Below are 12,445 nucleotides of genomic sequence, written 5' to 3' on the forward strand. Positions count from 1 at the left end.
TAAAATGATAAAAATTGATAATGGGTAATAAATAGAATACCAAACACTACTCGCCAAAAACGTTTATCTTGCCAAAGGCTTGGGAAGGACATCACTTCACTTGTGCAAGATAAATGGCAATACCATAAATGGTATTGCCTCGTAGCTCATAGAGTATTCTCTAATAAATATATATGCAGAGAATACATATTATCAGGGATTATGTGTAATCAGGGATTATGTATTATAGGGATTATATGTATTGTGTTGCGATGAACTATGTAAGTTTCATAGATCACCATAAAGTCCTAAATGGTAAATAGTAGTTGTTAGTCAATTTTCAATCAATTAACAACTGTTTGCTAACCCAAATTTGATTTAAAAAAATATTCCCTGATAATCCCTGAAATTTATAAATAATGTATGTGATGTCTGATTATGTCAAATCCCTTAAAAACACCCATTTTTATACAATAATACCTCAAATTTAGTCAGTTATTACATACATATTCCCTAATATTCCTAATATCTATATTGTAGACAAGGAAACTAACTTTCTAATTATAGTAAAGTTTCTCTAACTCAAACTGCATTTTCTCTAATATCACGCTATCTCTAACAAAAAAAGTAGGTCCCGAACATTTCTTTGTATAGGCTAAACATGTATTAAGCATTGGTCTGTTTATCTCAAACTGACAAAAAATACACACCTTATCTGAAATTACTTATGTAGTCCCAAATGACATATTTTGCATATTTTTCTCGAAGTTGAAGCATATTTTCCAATATATTTGGGTGTTTTTTTTAGCAAATCCAATAACCATTAAACTTATTTTGAGAAAATAGACAAAGCCATATTTTTATTTTATTATTTTTGTCCTTGATCATTGGATTCCAATTATCTGACAGTATTTGCAATGCATTAACTCATTTCTTTTAAATTAAAACATTCTATTACATCATACAGTAATTAGTTATAATTGTTATTGCCAAGTATTAATAATTTCATCTGCTTAAAAGTGATGGGCTTCGAAATTGCAGCTCTTGTCAATCTTTTTTATGATTACAACTATCAAAAACATAAATAATCACATCGATCAATGTATGAAGCATAATACACAGGAAGTAAACTAATGATGATGTTTGGATTATATGTATGTTGAGAAATAGCTTACACTTATCAGTCCCCTACCGACTGAACCAGAGGGGACTATGGGTTTTGTTTGTCATCTTCCTGCTGTCCGTCTGCCTGTCTGCCTGTCTGACTGTCCCACATAAAGTTTTTCAGACTTTTTTTCACAATGTCTCAAGATACTGAGCTGCATTTTGTGTGTAGCTCTTTCCTGTACTGTTACGGATCAAGTTTGACTTTATGGGGATTTTAACAGAAATGCCCCTTGAACTTAGGAGATACGACGTCTTTTCTGGACTTTTTTTCACAATGCCTTCAGATATTGAGTGGAAATTTTGTGTATAGCTTTTCATGTTCTGTTACAGGTCAAGTTTCCCCATTTTACACTGCTATGGCTTTTGAACTTAGGAGATATAAAAATTGGTTGGGTCCGGTAGGGGACATGTATTGCTTTAGCAGTACTCTCAGAATGCTGGTTTAGTCCGGTAGGGGACATGTATTGCTTTAGCAGTACTCTCAGAACATTTGTTTAGCCCGGTAGGGGACATGTATTGCTTTAGCAGTATTCTCAGAATGCTGGTTTAGCCCGGTAGGGGACATGTATTGCTTTAGCAGTACTCTCACAATGTTTGTTTAGCCTGGTAGGGGACATGTATTGCTTTAGCAGTACTCTCACAATGTTTGTTTAGCCTGGTAGGGGACATGTATTGCTTTAGCAGTACTCTCACAATGTTTGTTTAGCCCGGTAGGGGACATGTATTGCTTTAGCAGTACTTTCACAATGTTTGTTTAGTCCTGTAGGGGACATGTATTGCTTTAGCAGTACTCTCAGAACATTTGTTTAGCCTGGTAGGGGACATGTATTGCTTTAGCAGTACTCTCACAATGTTCGTTTAGCCTGGTAGGGGACATGTATTGCTTTAGCAGTACTCTCAGAACATTTGTTTAGTCCTGTAGGGGACATGTATTGCTTTAGCAGTACTCTCACAATGTTTGTTTAGCCTGGTAGGGGACATGTATTGCTTTAGGAGTACTCTCACAATGTTTGTTTAGCCTGGTAGGGGACATGTATTGCTTTAGCAGTACTCTCACAATGTTTGTTTAGCCCGGTAGGGGACATGTATTGCTTTAGCAGTACTCTCACAATGTTTGTTTAGCCCGGTAGGGGACATGTATTGCTTTAGCAGTACTCTCAGAACATTTGTTTAGCCTGGTAGGGGACATGTATTGCTTTAGCAGTACTCTCACAATGTTCGTTTAGCCTGGTAGGGGACATGTATTGCTTTAGCAGTACTCTCAGAACATTTGTTTAGTCCTGTAGGGGACATGTATTGCTTTAGCAGTACTCTCACAATGTTTGTTTAGCCTGGTAGGGGCCATGTATTGCTTTAGCAGTACTCTCACAATGTTTGTTTAGCCTGGTAGGGGACATGTATTGCTTTAGCAGTACTCTCACAATGTTTGTTTAGCCCGGTAGGGGACATGTATTGCTTTAGCAGTACTCTCACAATGTTTGTTTAGCCCGGTAGGGGACATGTATTGCTTTAGCAGTATTCTCACAATGTTTGTTTAGTCCTGTAGGGGACATGTATTGCTTTAGCAGTACTCTCAGAATGCTTGTTTAGCCTGGTAGGGGACATGTATGGCTTTAGCAGTACTCTCACAATGTTTGTTTAGCCTGGTAGGGAACATGTATTGCTTTAGCAGTACTCTCACAATGTTTGTTTAGCCTGGTAGGGGACATGTATTGCTTTAGCAGTACTCTCAGAACATTTGTTTAGTCCTGTAGGGGACATGTATTGTTTTAGCAGTACTCTCAGAACATTTGTTTAGCCTGGTAGGGGACATGTATTGCTTTAGCAGTACTCTCACAATGTTCGTTTAGCCTGGTAGGGGACATGTATTGCTTTAGCAGTACTCTCACAATGTTTGTTTAGCCTGGTAGGGGACATGTATTGCTTTAGCAGTACTCTCACATTGTTTGTTTAGCCTGGTAGGGGACATGTATTGCTTTAGCAGTACTCTCACAATGTTTGTTTAGTCTGGTAGGGGACACGTATTGCTTTAGCAGTACTCTCACAATGTTTGTTTAGTCTGGTAGGGGACACGTATTGCTTTAGCAGTACTCTCACAATGTTTGTTTAGCCTGGTAGGGGACACGTATTGCTTTAGCAGTACTCTCACAATGTTTAGCCTGGTAGGGGACATGTATTGCTTTAGCAGTACTCTCAGAATGCTTGTTTAGCCTGGTAGGGGACATGTATTGCTTTAGCAGTACTCTCACAATATTTGTTTAGTCTGGTAGGGGACACGTATTGCTTTAGCAGTACTCTCACAATGTTTGTTTAGCCTGGTAGGGGACACGTATTGCTTTAGCAGTACTCTCACAATGTTTAGCCTGGTAGGGGACATGTATTGCTTTAGCAGTACTCTCACAATGTTTGTTTAGTCCTGTAGGGGACATGTATTGCTTTAGCAGTACTCTCAGAATGCTTGTTTAGACTGGTTGGGGATGTATTGCTTTAGCAGTACTCTCAGAATGCTTGTTTAGCCTGGTAGGGGACATGTATTGCTTTAGCAGTACTCTCACAATGTTTATTGCTTTAGCAGTACTCTCAGTTTGTTTAGCCTGGTAGGGGACACGTATTGCTTTAGCAGTACTCTCACAATGTAGGGGGACATGTATTGCTTTAGCAGTACTCTCACAATGTTTGTTTAACATGTATTGCTTGTTTAGAATGCTGTTTAGTGGTAGGGGACATGTATTGCTTTAGCAGTACTCTCAGTACTCTCACAATGCTTGTTTAGCCTGGTAGGGGACATGTATTGCTTTAGCAGTACTCTCACAATGTTTGTTTAGTCTGGTAGGGGACATGTATTGCTTTAGCAGTACTCTCACAACATTTGTTTAGCCTGGTAGGGGACATGTATTGCTTTAGCAGCAGTACTCTCACAATGTTTGTTTAGTCCTGTAGGGGACATGTATTGCTTTAGCAGTACTCTCACAATGTTTGTTTAGCCTGGTAGGGGACATGTATTGCTTTAGCAGTACTCTCACAATGTTTGTTTAGTCCGGTAGGGGACATGTATTGCTTTAGCAGTACTTTCACAATGTTTGTTTAGTCTGGTAGGGGATATGTATTGCTTTAGCAGTACTCTCACAATGTTTTGTTTAGCCTGGTAGGGGACATGTATTGCTTTAGCAGTACACTCACAATGTTTGTTTAGTCCTGTAGGGGACATGTATTGCTTTAGCAGTACTCTCACAATGTTTGTTTAGCCTGGTAGGGGACATGTATTGCTTTAGCAGTACTCTCACAATGTTCGTTTAGCCTGGTAGGGGACATGTATTGCTTTAGCAGTACTCTCAGAACATTTGTTTAGTCCTGTAGGGGACATGTATTGCTTTAGCAGTACTCTCAGAACATTTGTTTAGTCCTGTAGGGGACATGTATTGCTTTAGCAGTACTCTCACAATGTTTGTTTAGCCTGGTAGGGGACATGTATTGCTTTAGCAGTACTCTCACAATGTTTGTTTAGCCTGGTAGGGGACATGTATTGCTTTAGCAGTACTCTCACAATGTTTGTTTAGCCCGGTAGGGGACATGTATTGCTTTAGCAGTACTCTCACAATGTTTGTTTAGCCCGGTAGGGGACATGTATTGCTTTAGCAGTACTTTCACAATGTTTGTTTAGCCTGGTAGGGGACATGTATTGCTTTAGCAGTACTCTCACAATGTTTGTTTAGTCCTGTAGGGGACATGTATTGCTTTAGCAGTACTCTCAGAATGCTTGTTTAGCCTGGTAGGGGACATGTATTGCTTTAGCAGTACTCTCACAACGTTTGTTTAGCTTGGTAGGGGACATGTATTGCTTTAGCAGTACTCTCACACATGCTTGTTTAGCCTGGTAGGGGACATGTATTGCTTTAGCAGTACTCTCACAATGTTTGTTTAGTCTGGTAGGGGACATGTATTGCTTTAGCAGTACTCTCACAATGTTTGTTTAGCCTGGTAGGGGACATGTATTGCTTTAGCAGTACTCTCACAACATTTGTTTAGCCTGGTAGGGGACATGTATTGCTTTAGCAGTACTCTCACAATGTTTGTTTAGTCCTGTAGGGGACATGTATTGCTTTAGCAGTACTCTCACAATGTTTGTTTAGTCCTGTAGGGGACATGTATTGCTTTAGCAGTACTCTCACAATGTTTGTTTAGCCTGGTAGGGGACATGTATTGCTTTAGCAGTACTCTCACAATGTTTGTTTAGTCCGGTAGGGGACATGTATTGCTTTAGCAGTACTCTCACAATGTTTGTTTAGTCTGGTAGGGGATATGTATTGCTTTAGCAGTACTCTCACAATGTTTGTTTAGCCTGGTAGGGGATATGTATTGCTTTAGCAGTACACTCACAATGTTTGTTTAGTCCTGTAGGGGACATGTATTGCTTTAGCAGTACTCTCAGAACATTTGTTTAGCCTGGTAGGGGACATGTATTGCTTTAGCAGTACTCTCACAATGTTCGTTTAGCCTGGTAGGGGACATGTATTGCTTTAGCAGTACTCTCAGAACATTTGTTTAGTCCTGTAGGGGACATGTATTGCTTTAGCAGTACTCTCAGAACATTTGTTTAGTCCTGTAGGGGACATGTATTGCTTTAGCAGTACTCTCACAATGTTTGTTTAGCCTGGTAGGGGACATGTATTGCTTTAGCAGTACTCTCACACTGTTTGTTTAGCCTGGTAGGGGACATGTATTGCTTTAGCAGTACTCTCACAATGTTTGTTTAGCCCGGTAGGGGACATGTATTGCTTTAGCAGTACTCTCACAATGTTTGTTTAGCCCGGTAGGGGACATGTATTGCTTTAGCAGTACTTTCACAATGTTTGTTTAGCCTGGTAGGGGACATGTATTGCTTTAGCAGTACTCTCACAATGTTTGTTTAGCCCGGTAGGGGACATGTATTGCTTTAGCAGTACTTTCACAATGTTTGTTTAGCCCGGTAGGGGACATGTATTGCTTTAGCAGTACTCTCACAATGTTTGTTTAGTCCTGTAGGGGACATGTATTGCTTTAGCAGTACTCTCAGAATGCTTGTTTAGCCTGGTAGGGGACATGTATTGCTTTAGCAGTACTCTCACAATGTTTGTTTAGCCTGGTAGGGGACATGTATTGCTTTAGCAGTACTCTCACAATGTTTGTTTAGCCCGGTAGGGGACATGTATTGCTTTAGCAGTACTTTCACAATGTTCGTTTAGCCCGGTAGGGGACATGTATTGCTTTAGCAGTACTTTCACAATGTTTGTTTAGCCCGGTAGGGGACATGTATTGCTTTAGCAGTACTTTCACAATGTTTGTTTAGCCCGGTAGGGGACATGTATTGCTTTAGCAGTACTCTCACAATGTTTGTTTAGCCCGGTAGGGGACATGTATTGCTTTAGCAGTACTCTCACAATGTTTGTTTAGTCCTGTAGGGGACATGTATTGCTTTAGCAGTACTCTCAGAATGCTTGTTTAGCCTGGTAGGGGACATGTATTGCTTTAGCAGTACTCTCACAATGTTTGTTTAGCCTGGTAGGGGACATGTATTGCTTTAGCAGTACTCTCAGAATGCTTGTTTAGCCTGGTAGGGGACATGTATTGCTTTAGCAGTACTCTCACAATGTTTGTTTAGCCTGGTAGGGGACATGTATTGCTTTAGCAGTACTCTCACAATGTTTGTTTAGCCTGGTAGGGGACATGTATTGCTTTAGCAGTACTCTCACAATGTTTGTTTAGTCCGGTAGGGGACATGTATTGCTTTAGCAGTACTTTCACAATGTTTGTTTAGTCTGGTAGGGGATATGTATTGCTTTAGCAGTACTCTCACAATGTTTTGTTTAGCCTGGTAGGGGATATGTATTGCTTTAGCAGTACACTCACAATGTTTGTTTAGTCCTGTAGGGGACATGTATTGCTTTAGCAGTACTCTCAGAACATTTGTTTAGCCTGGTAGGGGACATGTATTGCTTTAGCAGTACTCTCACAATGTTCGTTTAGCCTGGTAGGGGACATGTATTGCTTTAGCAGTACTCTCAGAACATTTGTTTAGTCCTGTAGGGGACATGTATTGCTTTAGCAGTACTCTCAGAACATTTGTTTAGTCCTGTAGGGGACATGTATTGCTTTAGCAGTACTCTCACAATGTTTGTTTAGCCTGGTAGGGGACATGTATTGCTTTAGCAGTACTCTCACACTGTTTGTTTAGCCTGGTAGGGGACATGTATTGCTTTAGCAGTACTCTCACAATGTTTGTTTAGCCCGGTAGGGGACATGTATTGCTTTAGCAGTACTCTCACAATGTTTGTTTAGCCCGGTAGGGGACATGTATTGCTTTAGCAGTACTTTCACAATGTTTGTTTAGCCTGGTAGGGGACATGTATTGCTTTAGCAGTACTCTCACAATGTTTGTTTAGTCCTGTAGGGGACATGTATTGCTTTAGCAGTACTCTCAGAATGCTTGTTTAGCCTGGTAGGGGACATGTATTGCTTTAGCAGTACTCTCACAACGTTTGTTTAGCTTGGTAGGGGACATGTATTGCTTTAGCAGTACTCTCACAATGCTTGTTTAGCCTGGTAGGGGACATGTATTGCTTTAGCAGTACTCTCACAATGTTTGTTTAGTCTGGTAGGGGACATGTATTGCTTTAGCAGTACTCTCACAATGTTTGTTTAGCCTGGTAGGGGACATGTATTGCTTTAGCAGTACTCTCACAACATTTGTTTAGCCTGGTAGGGGACATGTATTGCTTTAGCAGTACTCTCACAATGTTTGTTTAGTCCTGTAGGGGACATGTATTGCTTTAGCAGTACTCTCACAATGTTTGTTTAGTCCTGTAGGGGACATGTATTGCTTTAGCAGTACTCTCACAATGTTTGTTTAGCCTGGTAGGGGACATGTATTGCTTTAGCAGTACTCTCACAATGTTTGTTTAGTCCGGTAGGGGACATGTATTGCTTTAGCAGTACTCTCACAATGTTTGTTTAGTCTGGTAGGGGATATGTATTGCTTTAGCAGTACTCTCACAATGTTTGTTTAGCCTGGTAGGGGATATGTATTGCTTTAGCAGTACACTCACAATGTTTGTTTAGTCCTGTAGGGGACATGTATTGCTTTAGCAGTACTCTCAGAACATTTGTTTAGCCTGGTAGGGGACATGTATTGCTTTAGCAGTACTCTCACAATGTTCGTTTAGCCTGGTAGGGGACATGTATTGCTTTAGCAGTACTCTCAGAACATTTGTTTAGTCCTGTAGGGGACATGTATTGCTTTAGCAGTACTCTCACAATGTTTGTTTAGCCTGGTAGGGGACATGTATTGCTTTAGCAGTACTCTCACACTGTTTGTTTAGCCTGGTAGGGGACATGTATTGCTTTAGCAGTACTCTCACAATGTTTGTTTAGCCCGGTAGGGGACATGTATTGCTTTAGCAGTACTCTCACAATGTTTGTTTAGCCCGGTAGGGGACATGTATTGCTTTAGCAGTACTCTCACAATGTTTGTTTAGCCCGGTAGGGGACATGTATTGCTTTAGCAGTACTCTCACAATGTTTGTTTAGCCCGGTAGGGGACATGTATTGCTTTAGCAGTACTCTCACAATGTTTGTTTAGCCCGGTAGGGGACATGTATTGCTTTAGCAGTACTCTCACAATGTTTGTTTAGTCCTGTAGGGGACATGTATTGCTTTAGCAGTACTCTCAGAATGCTTGTTTAGCCTGGTAGGGGACATGTATTGCTTTAGCAGTACTCTCACAATGTTTGTTTAGCCTGGTAGGGGACATGTATTGCTTTAGCAGTACTCTCACAATGTTTGTTTAGCCCGGTAGGGGACATGTATTGCTTTAGCAGTACTCTCACAATGTTCGTTTAGCCCGGTAGGGGACATGTATTGCTTTAGCAGTACTTTCACAATGTTCGTTTAGCCCGGTAGGGGACATGTATTGCTTTAGCAGTACTTTCACAATGTTTGTTTAGCCCGGTAGGGGACATGTATTGCTTTAGCAGTACTCTCACAATGTTTGTTTAGCCCGGTAGGGGACATGTATTGCTTTAGCAGTACTCTCACAATGTTTGTTTAGCCCGGTAGGGGACATGTATTGCTTTAGCAGTACTCTCACAATGCTTGTTTAGCCCGGTAGGGGACATGTATTGCTTTAGCAGTACTCTCACAATGCTTGTTTAGCCTGGTAGGGGACATGTATTGCTTTAGCAGTACTCTCACAATGTTTGTTTAGCCTGGTAGGGGACATGTATTGCTTTAGCAGTACTCTCAGAATGCTTGTTTAGCCTGGTAGGGGACATGTATTGCTTTAGCAGTACTCTCACAATGTTTGTTTAGCCTGGTAGGGGACATGTATTGCTTTAGCAGTACTCTCACAATGTTTGTTTAGCCTGGTAGGGGACATGTATTGCTTTAGCAGTACTCTCACAATGTTCGTTTAGCCTGGTAGGGGACATGTATTGCTTTAGCAGTACTCTCACAATGTTTGTTTAGTCCTGTAGGGGACATGTATTGCTTTAGCAGTACTCTCACAATGTTTGTTTAGCCTGGTAGGGGACGTGTATTGCTTTAGCAGTACTCTCACAATGTTTGTTTAGCCTGGTACTCTCACAATGTTTGTTTAGCCTGGTAGGGGACATGTATTGCTTTAGCAGTACTCTCACAATGCTTGTTTAGCCTGGTAGGGGACATGTATTGCTTTAGCAGTACTCTCACAATGTTTGTTTAGCCTGGTAGGGGACATGTATTGCTTTAGCAGTACTCTCACAATGTTTGTTTAGACTGGTAGGGGACATGTATTGCTTTAGCAGTACTCTCACAATGTTTGTTTAGCCTGGTAGGGGACATGTATTGCTTTAGCAGTACTCTCAGAATGTTTGTTTAGCCTGTTAGGGGACATGTATTGCTTTAGCAGTACTCTCACAATGTTCGTTTAGCCTGGTAGGGGACATGTATTGCTTTAGCAGTACTCTCACAATGTTCGTTTAGCCTGGTAGGGGACATGTATTGCTTTAGCAGTACTCTCAGAATGTTCGTTTAGCCTGGTAGGGGACATGTATTGCTTTAGCAGTACTGTCAGAATGCTTGTTTAGAAAGGAAGATGGGCCAAGCCTAACACTATTTTATTATATGATAGAAAGACTTTGTGTTACACATTATGACATAGGGAATGACAGATGTTAAATAGTTTATGATTAAACAATGTCCGGTTTTGTGATTAAATTTTTTTCTTTATTTTATCTGATGTGTTTGTTACAGAAGTGTTCAAACTCACTGATGGCTGCTACAAAAACAACATAGACGTGCTTCCTCTGAGGGCTGGCTTCATTCACCTACCGAGAGTTTTCATTTACAAGTACTCCAAAATGGAGGCCAATGCTTCAGGTTTGTGTCAAGAGTGCAATAAGAGTGATAAAAGCTATAGCTTTTTTTATGAAAGTCAAATTGATTTCTTGTCAATTTTAAAATCTTTTTTTAAACATCAAAACTTATTTTTTTATTAAAATCATAACTTTAAACATAATCTGTTGATCCCTCAGTATAATGCATCAGTTTCTGTTATATCACCAGTAATACTAACTACACAAGTATATTTACAGTGTGTGCACTTGCAATTAACTTGCATGTCACAGTTTCACAGTTTTAACTTTTACTTCATAAGCAGTCAATCTTGTGGTGCTTATTTCATTATATGATATGACTGTGCTGTGTCATCACCTAGGAGCAGCCAATCATATGTCTTTAATTGATAACACGTGTTATTGACCTGCAATATCATAAATAATGAATGATGTTATGACCATGTGTATGTAACAAACACAGTTTTCACCTAGTTGAAATGTATAATTGTTGTGTTTTCAGCTGAGAAGCAAGCTGATGAGAAGCCCAAGATGAAGACTGACCAGAGTGAAATTAACTTTGAGGAGTTTGATACTGGAGAGGTTTACGACGACAGTGGCAGTAAACAGGTTCATGTGAAACCGGAACAGTGCAGCAACGATGTGGAGATTTCAGTTGTGTCTTGAGTTGTGTCTGTTGATTCAGAACACTGTACTGGTGATGTCAGATAGCTGTTCCACTGTGAACTCAGAATAGTAACACATGTCATCTTGGACTCGGTTTAAACTATTTAAAGGGACTATCCTGAGTTTGCAACAATTGTAACATGCTTCAAAATAATAAATAGAGAATAATTCATGAGTGGCCGTTAGATACCATAAATCTCACAACGGGTTGTTTTAAAATGTATCTTAATGAGCGAAAGCAAGTTTGATACATTTTTAAACAACGAGTTGTGAGATAAATGGTATCTAATGGACACAAATGTGTTATTCTATTTCTTATATGTCCTTAAAAAAACAGGTTTTAAGCAAATTTTAACATCATTTTTTATTAAAAGTTATTTACAACCATTGCACTTGTAGCTTACTTACACATCACAGACACATGATTGCCAGGTTAACTATACGTCACAGTGTTGTCGATTTTGACCATGCTGTTATTTTTATTGGACATATGGCATTGGTGACCTGGTCATCGCCTAGTCGTATGTCTTGAAATTGTTAACACACGTATAAGTGTAAACAACCATGTGTTATCAAAAATAATGTATGGTGTTCTCACCAACGGGTGTGTAAGAAATCTTTTTTAACAACTAAAGTTACTATATTATTGAATATAGATTGTTGTTTAGATATTAGTTCTGTTTATCGATTGTTTGTGGTCGCCCTAATGTTTGTAGTAGCTCAAATTTCATTTTCTTCCTAATATAAAAGAAATTTGTAAGAAGTGAAATTCAGTTTGGGCTACTACAAACAGGATATAATTAAATTTCCATTACATTCATTACAATTTAACGTCATCCCATTGGTCCAGCCACAGCAACGTGAGTTGGCTAATTTCTCAATGAACGTCACAATACTGTTGTCAGGGAATGTCATATCTGATGACGTCACTTTATATTGGTTGTTTGTCTTACTGAGACTTATTGTTTAATAAAGTCTGTTATTTGGTTTATTTTCATCTGAGTATGAACAAAAACAATCATCTGCAAACTAATATGAGAACTGATTCACACAGTTTGTGGATGATGTTTTTTTGTTCATATCCCGATGAACATAATAGAAATAACAGACAATCGTTAAAACAAGAAAGACACTGTACATACAAAGATTGACATTTTAAAAAAGAAAATGTATTTAATCTGTAATTTTAGTTGTTAAAATGCTCTGTTAGTGGAAAACATGTTACAATAGCAGCAAACTCTGGATAGTGTCTTTAAACTATTTAAACC

At 39.4% G+C, this 12,445-nt stretch overlaps 1 protein-coding gene across 2 annotated transcripts in view; it reads left to right on the forward strand.

The window, feature by feature from the left end:
• Nucleotides 1–11,394, forward strand: part of LOC121371768 (trafficking protein particle complex subunit 10-like) — a 66,421-nt gene extending 55,027 nt beyond the window's left edge. For both annotated transcript variants that reach the window (XM_041497900.1, XM_041497901.1), the window contains exons 21-22: nucleotides 10,411–10,536; nucleotides 11,014–11,394. In XM_041497900.1, coding sequence (XP_041353834.1) covers nucleotides 10,411–10,536; nucleotides 11,014–11,177 — 290 coding nt within the window. In that variant the 3' untranslated portion in view covers nucleotides 11,178–11,394. The remainder of the gene's footprint in view (nucleotides 1–10,410; nucleotides 10,537–11,013) is intronic.
• Nucleotides 11,395–12,445: the final 1,051 nt, after the last annotated feature.

This window comes from Gigantopelta aegis, chromosome 4, assembly GCF_016097555.1.
Source record: "Gigantopelta aegis isolate Gae_Host chromosome 4, Gae_host_genome, whole genome shotgun sequence".
NCBI lineage: Eukaryota > Metazoa > Mollusca > Gastropoda > Neomphalida > Peltospiridae > Gigantopelta > Gigantopelta aegis.